General features: G+C 50.9%; 2 protein-coding genes across 7 annotated transcripts in view; both read right to left on the bottom strand.

Annotated features, from left to right (window-relative positions):
• The window catches only part of LOC119104894 (murinoglobulin-1), a 55,567-nt gene extending 50,125 nt beyond the window's left edge, over positions 1 to 5,442 (bottom strand). For both annotated transcript variants that reach the window (XM_037228629.1, XM_037228630.1), the window contains exons 1-4: positions 5,271 to 5,442; positions 2,775 to 2,865; positions 1,488 to 1,600; positions 963 to 1,021 (exon numbers count right to left, since the gene is read on the bottom strand). In XM_037228629.1, the coding sequence (XP_037084524.1) occupies positions 963 to 1,021; positions 1,488 to 1,600; positions 2,775 to 2,865; positions 5,271 to 5,384 (377 nt within the window). In that variant the 5' untranslated portion in view covers positions 5,385 to 5,442. The remainder of the gene's footprint in view (positions 1 to 962; positions 1,022 to 1,487; positions 1,601 to 2,774; positions 2,866 to 5,270) is intronic.
• A 141-nt stretch (positions 5,443 to 5,583) lies between these two features.
• LOC119104895 (ovostatin) overlaps positions 5,584 to 10,831 on the bottom strand; it is a 30,784-nt gene continuing 25,536 nt past the window's right edge. For 4 of the 5 annotated variants that reach the window (XM_037228634.1, XM_037228635.1, XM_037228631.1 and 1 more), the window contains 4 exons: positions 9,949 to 10,101; positions 9,440 to 9,528; positions 9,081 to 9,141; positions 8,198 to 8,610 (listed from right to left, as the gene is read on the bottom strand). In XM_037228634.1, coding sequence (XP_037084529.1) covers positions 8,296 to 8,610; positions 9,081 to 9,141; positions 9,440 to 9,528; positions 9,949 to 10,101 — 618 coding nt within the window. In that variant the 3' untranslated portion in view covers positions 8,198 to 8,295. Of the gene's footprint in view, positions 5,936 to 8,197; positions 8,611 to 9,080; positions 9,142 to 9,439; positions 9,529 to 9,948; positions 10,102 to 10,831 lie in introns of those variants that run through there. The other variant, XM_037228632.1, reaches the window with a different exon arrangement.

The raw sequence follows: 10,831 nt of genomic DNA, 5'->3' as shown, positions 1-10,831 counted from the left end.
TCTCTCTCTCTCTCTCTCTCTCTCTCTCTCTCTATCTCTCGCTCTCTCTCTCTCTCTCTCTCTCTCTCTCTCTCTCTCCTCTCTCTATCTCTCTCTCTCTCTCTCTCTCTCTCTCTCTCTCTCTCTCTCTCTCTCTCTCTCTCTCTCTCTCTCTCTCTCTCTCTCTCCTTCTCTCTCTCTCTTCTGGGTGTGTGTGTGGTGTGTGTTGGTTGTGTGTGTGTTGTGTGGTGTGTGTGTGTGGTGTGTGTGTGTGTGTGTGTTGTGTGTGGTGTGTGGTGTGTGTGTTGTGTGTGTGTGTGTGTGTGTGTTGTGTGTGTGTGTGTGTGTGGGTGTGTGTGTGTGTGTGTGGTGTGTGTGTGTGGTGTGTGTGTGTGTGTGTGTGTGTGTGTGGTGTGTGTGTGTGTGTTGTGTGTGTGTGTGTGTGTGTGTGTGGTGTGTGTGGTGTGTGGTGTGTGTGGGTGTGTGTGTGTGTGTGTGTGTGTGTGTGTGGTGTGTGGGTGTTTGTGTGGGTGTGGGTGTGTGTGTGTGTGTGTGTGTGTGTGCCATTAATGATAGCCTGTTTACTTGCCAAATTACTGCAGCCCGTTTGATGCCATTGACACGCCGGATGTAAGACGCCGATCCTTGGAGCGTAAATTATAACGATTATTGAAACGTAATTGGAAGACAGCGACACTGAAGACAAATCGTAGCACTGGGGCCATGCGGAGGCGGGACATTCAATAATAGGCTGCTTTCATTGCGCGAGGACGGAAGGGCTGTGATGAACGTCCAAGGATTGCCAAAACCAGCCTTCGCGGATGAAAACCAACGTCAGAAGTGTTTAGCTCGCTGTCTTTCTTACGTCAACCTGTAATATCATGCCCTTCGGCATAGCTACGTCCGCAGTCTGCGCCTGTCGTAATGTCGGCCCGACGGGGCCGGCGGGCGGCGTGCTCTACCGCGTGTCAAGGCGGACGTACCGTTGCAGGGTGCGAACCAGGCTCCTCTGCTGCCTTAGGCAGTAGTCCCTCGTGGTCACCTGAAATGGTCAACACCGCTCAAAGTGGTCAGCGCGACCGCGTTGGCACGCAGCACCAGACAGGAACGCCAAGTCCACTCGGTCACTGCAGTTCTGCACGTGTCAGTTATTGAATCAGGGACAGAGTTTGGTCTCAGGGCACAGAGTTAGGTCTCAACATCATCAGGACACACATATTTAACTCGGCTCGCACGGGATGGCGGGTGGAAATGAGTGACACAAGCACATATATTTTCAAAAGCTACTTTATGATTACGCTAAAAATGGCGTACTTTGCTACATTGCAAAAAGGTGCATGATCCAGGGAGGCCGAATGAGTATCGTTAGTGGTTTAATTCATTCTTTTCTATCACCAACAAGAAAGAGTCAGCATTGACGGCCCCGTGGACACTTCGGTTTGTGCCATTAGCACCAGTGCGTGAAGTGAGATGGTACCGATCCCTCCCGTCTCCACCCGGCTTATAACCTGCGCTGGGCCGTCAGATTGTTTTGAGATGAACTTTTTCAGGCGGCTAAACACGCCATCCACGGTGATCTGGTTACCGGTGCCCAGCAGCTCTGTGCTCCGATCCACGACACCTGCATACCGGAGCACACCGTCAGTCGTGTTCGGTCGACAGGAGCACGCCGTCAGTCGTGGTCAGTTGACGGGAGCACACTGTCAGTCGTGTTCGGTCGATGGGAGCACGCCGTCAGTCATGGTCAGGTGACGGGAGCACACCGTCAGTCGTGCTCGGTCGATGCGAGCACGCTGTCAGTCATGCTCGGTTGATGAGAGTACACTGCCAGTCATGCTCGGTCGACGGGAGCACACTGTCAGTCGTGCTCGGTCGACGGGAGTACTCTGCCAGTCGTGCTCGGTCGACGGGAGCACACTGCCAGTCGTGCTCGGCCGACGGGAGCACACTGCCAGTCGTGCTCGGTCGTCGTGACTTTACAGCCAATCTTGCTCCGACCCGGTTCACGACAGATAAACGCCGCAGAAGGATGCTGAGTGCAGCAGATGTTATGGAGCGGTTCGAACGAGCAGCTTTGTGTGAAGACCCTATCCTAAGGTACTTTTCAACTCACGCTGATGTGACCTCTGCCACGCCTATTACACCACTTATCCATCCATGCGTTCCCCGCGTGGAATACAAAAGTACAAGGAGCACCTAAACTTGGAGGGCACAGAAGCGCGGTCAAAAGTCTCGTTCTTCTGGCCCATGTATAGGGGATGAGTTCACTTCAGAGACGGGCTAACTGGCTGTTTCCAACCAGCCGATGGCAGCCGAACAACTTCAGGAGCTGGGAGCATCAATAACTATCTTAGAGGTTGCATGGGATAGTTTGCAAAACCTTGTACGTTGCTGGAAGCGATAAGCTTTGTCTGAAGAAAGTCAATGGTCATCAGCGGAACTCGCTCCCAGACAGAGTATTGTGCTATGTTCCGACCATTCGGCGTGAACTGGGGTCAGGGCCAGAGGCATCGGCAGGGCTGGGGGCCAGTGGCGTCTAACGAACACTCGGCGAATACCACCGCTGCAGTGGGGGGGGGGGGGGGGAGACAACGTTAGTCATCGGGCGTCAGGTGGGGGCGACCAAAACAATGGATTCCTCTCGGAGTGAACAGCGTAATGCACAGTTCGACGGGGTAACAGCTGACTGCAAGCTAGCAGGACCTGCGGGCACCTCTGCCCTGTGCATGCCTGACACAGCTGATACTGGCGGGAGGTCGACGACCCCTGCACGTGACACGGGGAGAGATACTCACTGACGCCACACACGGAGTCGGGCGAGGCGCTGACGGTGAAAGAGGCGGACTCCCCGGGCCGGGCCGTCTCCTTGTCCCAGCTGACGTCCACCTGACAGCAGCAGGACGTAAGTAGTGGCGGGCCCATATGGGGAAGGGAGAGGCACGGGGTCATGCCCCCCCCCCCCCGTTGGCACCAAAGGGGCTCACGGGCTCTAATGGCCCATAACTGCTCGACTGGGTGCAGGTGTCTTTAAACGCAAGAAAACGCAACGAAACGCAACAAAATTGGACGTCTTTGTGCCTCCAGGCGACCAAAAACAGTCGCGTGCGAAAATGAAGGGTCCACGAACAGACAAGAATAATTCTTCGCTGATTAAGAGTGAAGTGGTTGCCGGAGATTTGAGTCACGTGACAGCCGTCACGCTATCACCGGGACCCCATATCTTCTTTTTGGAGTCAATCCGATCGCTCAGAAGCCTTTCACATTGCCCTTGATTTCTTTGCATTTACTCAAAGGGCCCCATGCTGTTGTCGGGCCCTAACTACTAACATCCCGAGGCAGTCTCGGTCGATCAGGGTTCCTCCACGATTTCTTTTCTTTCACCTGAATAGCTCTATACGCTATTGCCGGGACCCTTTATGCTAGCCTGCAGTGGTACTCTTGGATGCTAAGGGCTCATTACAGGGGTCCTAGGTCATTTCCATTTAATGTTATTTGCAAGGAACCTTCACTCTTCCCGAGGCCCTTTCTGTTAATCGGCCCGAGCATTCTGGACAGTTTACGTTTACGTTTAGATATCTTTGATGGACGCAAGATTTGCATGCCATTTGCTGAATGAATGAGCGTTTCTGTACCGCGGAATGTTTTAAGACAACATATAGCACAGTACTAGCCAAGCGTGTATTTTATATATTTATCAAATGTGTAATGCAATGGAATGTGCTGCAACCTGACTGACTACATACATATGTACAGGATCCCGCCGCAGTGGTCTTAGGCAATTAACACTTGCTTAGAGAACCCTGCGTTGCTGTGCGTTGTCCTATACTTCGACTTGCCAACGCACGCAACGCACAGTTGTTTAAGGGCATAACCCATGTGCGTTGGTCTTGGGTTCTTTCCGTTTGCTCGGAGGGACCTGCGCGCTGATCGGGGCTCCATATATGTATATATATATATATATATATATATATATATATATATATATATATATATACCTCGCCGGGGCACTTCCGACTGTTTCGAACCGATCACATTGGTCTTGGTTTCTCCTCGTCTGCGTGGACGACCCAATGCTGTTGACAGCAGCCCCTTTGTTGGCCTGCGACGGAATCCTTGATGGCTCTGGTGCCGTCCCCAATAGTCTCAGGTTTTCCCATGTTATCAAAATGCTGATCGATCTGGACGCTCTTGATTGAAACGTAGCTTTTCGCATTGGTCTTAGGCTTTTCCGATGAAGTTAGAATGGCCTTAATCTGCTGCTGAAAGCCCCACATGTGCTTGCGAGCGCTAGGGTGTTTTACCTCCTCGTATGTACGGCCTGGCTAAATTAATCCATGTACACAGGTCCTAGATCTACAAGGTGATGATTGCCCTGGTGCCTCAGTCTTAGCAGAGCAGATGGATATGCTCCGATGCATTTTTACGTGCAAAACCCTAATAAAATTTAGGTGCCACCGACGTTGCGTGTCATTTCCGTTGGTTACATCATTTATGATATTGATGCTTATGTATCACGTTCCTAAAACATTTTGAACGCTAGGATATTTTGCTATCCTTGATTAGAGCCAGAGAAAACACTCTGCATTCGTCGTCAGCCATCAGTTAATCCCATACACCAGGCACGGAGCCGCTGGAAAGCCGGCTAGCAGTAACGACCTGAGGAATAAACCGTACTGCTTGGTCAACTTCAGCTCATTTTACTGCATATTTTCCAGAATATCTGGCTTCAAAATGACAGGAGTCACCATGACCGGGGAAAAATGAGCGCTCCCCACGTGTGCGTAAGTACGACGCCTAGTTTTCCAGAGCTGAGCATAGAAGGTTGATTTCACTATAAAACAGCGGCGTAAGTACGACTCTTAGAATTTAATGGCCGATGCTCGAGCCTTTTTGCAAGATCCCAAGCTCAAGGGGAGTTCTCAATGTTACGTGCCCGATCCCGATGAATCCTGGTCCGCTACTGGACGGAAATGGCCGAGTAGATCAGTCGTCAATTTTGACTCACTATGAGGAAACGCATATGCCACTTGCGGTTAATTGCCGTTTAGAAGATTTGCATGTATCGCATCTGAAGACAGCGCGAACCAATAAATTTTGACCTGAAGATCGTACCTTAAAGCTTAATTTTACTTTATTGTCTGCTGCCGGATCCCTATAGAATGCCTGGCTGTTGGAATAAACCAGACCTTTGGCATCAGTACTGTTATTATCAGCTTTTTAATCGACACCACTACTGTGAGCACCTCATATTTCCTCGTTTTCAGTGAACATTTTTTCGCATGCTGTCGCACCTGGTTGTTGAAGCACTGCTCCACCTTGAGGATAACCGCGTCGCTCACCACCTCGCCCGAGTCCAGCACGAAGAACACCAGCAGCTTGAACTGCGGGCTCATGGCTGGTGTCATCGGCAGTGTTCAGGCTCGAGCTGGACACGCGGCCTGATTGCAGGATCTGGCTGAGCACCATCACCTGCCCAACACGGGGGGCGGGGCATGGAGATGATGGCGCGTGACCCCAGTCGCTGGCACGCTGCCAGCAAGTCACAGAGAAAGCACGTACCACTTTTTCAAGACAGTTGGCGCACTGGGAGCGTGTGTGGGAAGACGGTGGGAGAGCTGTAACGAAATATTAGGGCATCTGGCATGGATGCTGATTTTCTATCTCAGCAAAATCCTGTTGCCCGATTATGAAAATCATTAATGTGAGACGTTAGGCGTTTGAGACGCTCTTCGCCCAGTACCGTCATCACGAATGCCCATAACGTCAGCGTCTTACCTGGTACACCATTGGTGGCACGTCCGTCTCCAGTGACGTCAGCAGCTGGACGGTGACGTCACCGTGGCATGGCAGCTCGTCGGGCAGCAGGTGGACGTCGATGGTGAGGTAGGAGTTGGAGGGGGAGAAGAAAGGCCACGAGTTCGTGCCTGATAGCCTCGCGGCCGGCTATCGAGTACAGCTGGTGGCCACAGATCACGCTCTAACGTAACACTTCCCTGTGCCATGACGTCACACCCAGCCGTCCAAGTGAAACCGCGCCATATAGGCAATAAGAGTCGCCAAATGCAACTGAAAGTCCTCATACGTTCTCTTGAAATAATACACCGATAACGGCGTCATACAACCAGCGCTGACGTCATACAACGACCCTGACGTCACTAAACAGAAGTAAAAGTCACAGCACTGTCACGAATCTGATTATACTAGTCACGACCTTCGCGTGCTGTCCCTGATATCACTAAACAGGAGTGAAAGTCACAGTACTGTTACGAATCTGATTATACTAGTCACGAGTCGTGACTAGTATGAGGGTCGTGACCCACGACCCTCACGTGCTGTCCCTGACGTCAACACACTGACTCTGACGTCACCGCGCTGATATCATCGCATCTTATCCGATGTCGCATACTGACCCCAACACAATTAAAATAACGACGATACTACCATACCGACCCCAGCGTTAGCACAACAACGCTGGCGGCATCATGCTGACCCTGACGTAACCACCCTGACTTTGGCATCAACACACTGACTCTGACGCAACCACATTGGCTCGGACGTCACCGCACTGGCTCCGACGTCACCACACTGACTCTGACTTCAGCCAGATCGATCTTAGTATCACTCACTGTCGCCAACTTCACAGACCACATCGGGCGTCATCAGGCTGTCCCTGATGTTTTGTTATACTTGGCATCAACCGGCTGCTGTTGACATTGCAGAAGCGACCCTGTTGTCCCAGCCCCTGTCGTCGCTGCAATACCTCTGCTCCTGACGTCACCGTTGTGACACAAGCGGTATCTTGGTTTTCAGCTTGCATCAGAAGCCAAACTCAGGGTGTGAGAATATCTGATCGCTTCGGGAACAGCAAAATCTCTACAAAGCCACCCAACAGCATTGGAGTTGTTCAGGGACCGGCACTAGACCGCCTACTCTACCGCATCTTCGCGAATAACCTTAGCCTCTCTGCAGAGGGTGCAATCTTTGTGCGGTATGTGGACGACACCCAAATTCTTGCGAGCGACAAAAACGTCATTTTCAAAATGTCGTCAAGCAGATGGAACACATCCTGGCCTTTCCGGATGCTTGGTTTCGTGCAAACGGTCTTGAAGTAAATGCTGAGAAGAGCCAGTTAGTGTTGCTTGGAAGCACACAAAGTCTGCGTAGCTCCCAAAGCTTTACTGTAAACTTTCGCGAGTACGAGCTATCCCCTGTTCGGAGATGGAAATCTAAAGCCAGCATTTGATCCGTTCTCCCAGCTGAAATTCCCGCCTTTCTTCCGTCACTGACTTTAGACTTTAGTACTTCACGTTGCTTTAGTACTCTATCTGGTGTAGCAAATCTAAGGGACTAATAGCCACCTAGTGTCGTCTCCACGCTGGTGAGCGCCTTGGTGCTCTCGTATTTGTACCTACGTTTGTAAGCTGAGTGTCGGCGTTTGTTTCTTTTTACTTGCAGCCAGTAACACCTTGTTTTGATGCTGTGACGATGGGTTTGAATAGTCACGAGACCATCGTGGATAGTCCGGAGGCACATCTTTGTCTACGTCTACGTTAATAGCCGCGACATGGCCATCGACCTATGTCTATGTCTACGTCTACGTTAGTAGCCGCGACATGACCATCGACCTATGTCTATGTCTACGTCTACGTTAATAGCCGCGACATGGCCATCGACCTATGTCTATGTCTACGTCTACGTTAATAGCCGCGACATGGCCATCGACCTATGTCTATGTCTAGTCTACGTTAATAGCCGCGACATGGCCATCGACCTATGTCTATGTCTACGTCTACGTTAGTAGCCGCGACATGACCATCGACCTATGTCTATGTCTACGTCTACGTTAGTAGCCGCGACATGGCCATCGACCTATGTCTATGTCTACGTCTACGTTAATAGCCGCGACATGGCCATCGACCTATGTCTATGTCTACGTCTACGTTAGTAGCCGCAGCATGACCATCGACCTATGTCTATGTCTACGTCTACGTTAGTAGCCGCAACATGACCATCGACCTATGTCTATGTCTACGTCTACGTTAGTAGCCGTGACATGACCATCGACCTATGTCTATGTCTACGTCTACGCTAGCAGCCGCGACATGACCATCGACCTATGTCTATGTCTACGTCTACGTTAGTAGCTGCGACATGACCATCGACCTATGCCTATGTCTACGTCTACGTTAATAGCCGCGACATGAACATCAACCCCGGCAATACCGCGCTGATCCTGAAGTCACCACCAGTCATGACGTCACGAAACTGCTTCCGACCTCGACAGAGTGACCCTGACGTCACACACGGACCATGACATCACCACAAGCATGTCACGATAGAACGACGCCAACGCCACCACCCCGAAGTCACGCACTGAACCTGACACATTATGCCGACCCTAATGTCGCGCGGTGACATGACGTCACCGCGTTGAGTATGACGACACATCTGACTGACCTTGACCTCCACACTGTCCACGAGCGACGCCTGCGGCGGAATGAGATAAACGACGCGGCCCTGGCTGTCGGTGGTGAAGCTGCGGCACTGACGGGCCGTTGGAAAGGTCTCCGGTTCCTCCGTCTCCCAGATCAGCGGCATGTAGCCGAACTCGGCCTGCACGCGCTCCGAGTGCTGTCCGGCAGGGTGAGTGAGGTTCATTGATGTCCGGTCGGGGCAAGTCAGTTCAGTTCACAGCATATTGGATCAGGTCAAGTCAGTTCAGTTCACGGCATATTGGATCAGGTCAAGTCAGTTCGGAGTAGGATAGGACAAGGCAAGGGAAGCTGGAGCACAACAGCAGCATGAGGTATCGAGAAGTGGAACTATCAGGAGAGGATAGGGCAGGGTGTGCGAGATAGGGAGAGATGAAGCCGAATGGGGCCAGATTCCTAGGCAGGTCAGGCCAGGTCAGATAGGTCTGATCAATCGGTGTCTGGATCGATGGGATCTCGCAGTTATGTGTATCTTAATTGCAACTGAGAGAGCTGTGATGGGAGGGAACGGTGTTGTATGAAAACATACCACATCCGCCAAGGTGAAGACTACATCAAACCGTGTCCTTAACCTTACTAACTTCACAGCGCTTTTTCTAGCCGACATACCCTTTTATAAGCGTCAAATAAGGCATCATCAGGGGTCTTCCTGGGATCCGCCCCGCTCTGTCTGAAATGACATGTCATTGTCATTGTTCAATCGTTCCGTGTCATGGCACCATGCTTCTTTTCAAACTTATTCCCGATCATGAAAGCAATGCGTGTGCCCATTTCCTACCTTATAATGGTGCCAAGGATGTAGGAGAAAACTATGAAACAGCACTCAAAATAATTGTAAAAAAAACAGAGACAAACGTGTGCACCGGACACAAATTACATCTGTATAGGCGCGGGCTTCAGATGTGCCAGCAGCCAACACTTCACTCCCGCACAACGGATGATGAAAATACAGCGATCACCGCACTCACATGACAGGTCTCTCCTTATAGTTGGCGACGTAGCACACCGACACGGTCTTTTTGGCGAACGGTGTGCCATCGCGGTCTTTGACGTGGAACTGGAATGGTGCGACAGTATGTCGTATGCATCATCGCAGTTCTGTGAGGATTGGATACAGATTTTCTGTAGACGCACTCCAAATATTTGTATCCTATTGGAAAATCTCATGCATCGCAAAATGCGCGACGTCACAGTGCATGCATGCACATGCACATCCGCCATTGCAACATGCGTTGTTGCACTGTAAGCCCAGGAGCCTTGTTTTAGGAGCCAGGACCCTCAATCAGGCAGCCGAGTTACAAGCATATCTGCTGAGCTGCACAAGTCAGCACCAGCCGTTTCAACAAGGACTGACGTCATCATTGCACATACAACCGGTAGCTCAACCATCCTCCAACAACACATGTTAACCGAGGTCGTGGCAGCAGGAGTCATGACCTTCGTCAGCGCGCTCCGTGCAAACACAACACAAACTGACCCGGCCGTAGTAGGGCAGGCCGGGCTTGATGAACAGCTGGGTGTTGTCTGGAATGGTGACCGAGGAGAATTCGGAGAACTCTCTGCTCAGGGAGCTTGTCTCTGATTGGCTGAGACCCGTGCCAAACTCCTCCACAGTGACGTTAATGGTGGCCTAGAACCGAACAGGTGACACAGTAAATACAAAACCTAAAGCGCAGGCTGCATTTGTATCTTTTAGATAAAGCGTATATCGATTATCGCCTAAAAGTGTTCGTTCGATAGCCTATCTTGTACAACGAATCTAAGATGTAGCGAATTATCCAACGGTTGAGCAGCGATTCTAAATAGAAAAACAGCCTTATTTATAAACATATGCAGTGGAAATTACTGCAGTAGGTGAGCGAGCACTGGCTTAATCAAACATGTTAAGGTGTTTGGTGACACAGCACATCGAAGGCTAGCAAAATTTATATTTGGCAGCACAGCCCTGAAGGTATTTGCGTTTGCGAAGTGCCAGAACACGTGTCTAGGATCACTCCAAAGCTAGCAAACATCCGAACAGGCAGCTGCTGCGTGGACAGAGACGTACGTCGCACGAGTCAAGCAGACCCACGCTGCCCTTATCCCGCCACACTTATCATTCGTCTCATTATCATTTAAGCCCTCTTAGGGAAAGGTGAAAATGCGCAGAGTTGTCACTGTTGCGTTGTAAGATTCCCACGCCTGCTTGTCATGGGATGCAAAAAACACGCAAAATTTCATTTACATACAGCGGCGTCAGATAACAAGCAAGACGGGCGTAGACGCACACGGCGCTTTTTAACACGGAAAGACTGAGACAATAGGACCGAAATTTGCTATTTTATCTGGGTGACTCAGTCAAGATCAAACTGTGCGAGACC

The sequence above is a fragment of the Pollicipes pollicipes genome, unplaced genomic scaffold, assembly GCF_011947565.3.
Source record: "Pollicipes pollicipes isolate AB1234 unplaced genomic scaffold, Ppol_2.1 Scaffold_6052;HRSCAF=7182_pilon_pilon_pilon, whole genome shotgun sequence".
Lineage (NCBI taxonomy): Eukaryota > Metazoa > Arthropoda > Thecostraca > Pollicipedomorpha > Pollicipedidae > Pollicipes > Pollicipes pollicipes.
Note: the sequence above shows the minus strand (reverse complement) of the source record. Positions and strands in the feature narration are given on the sequence as shown.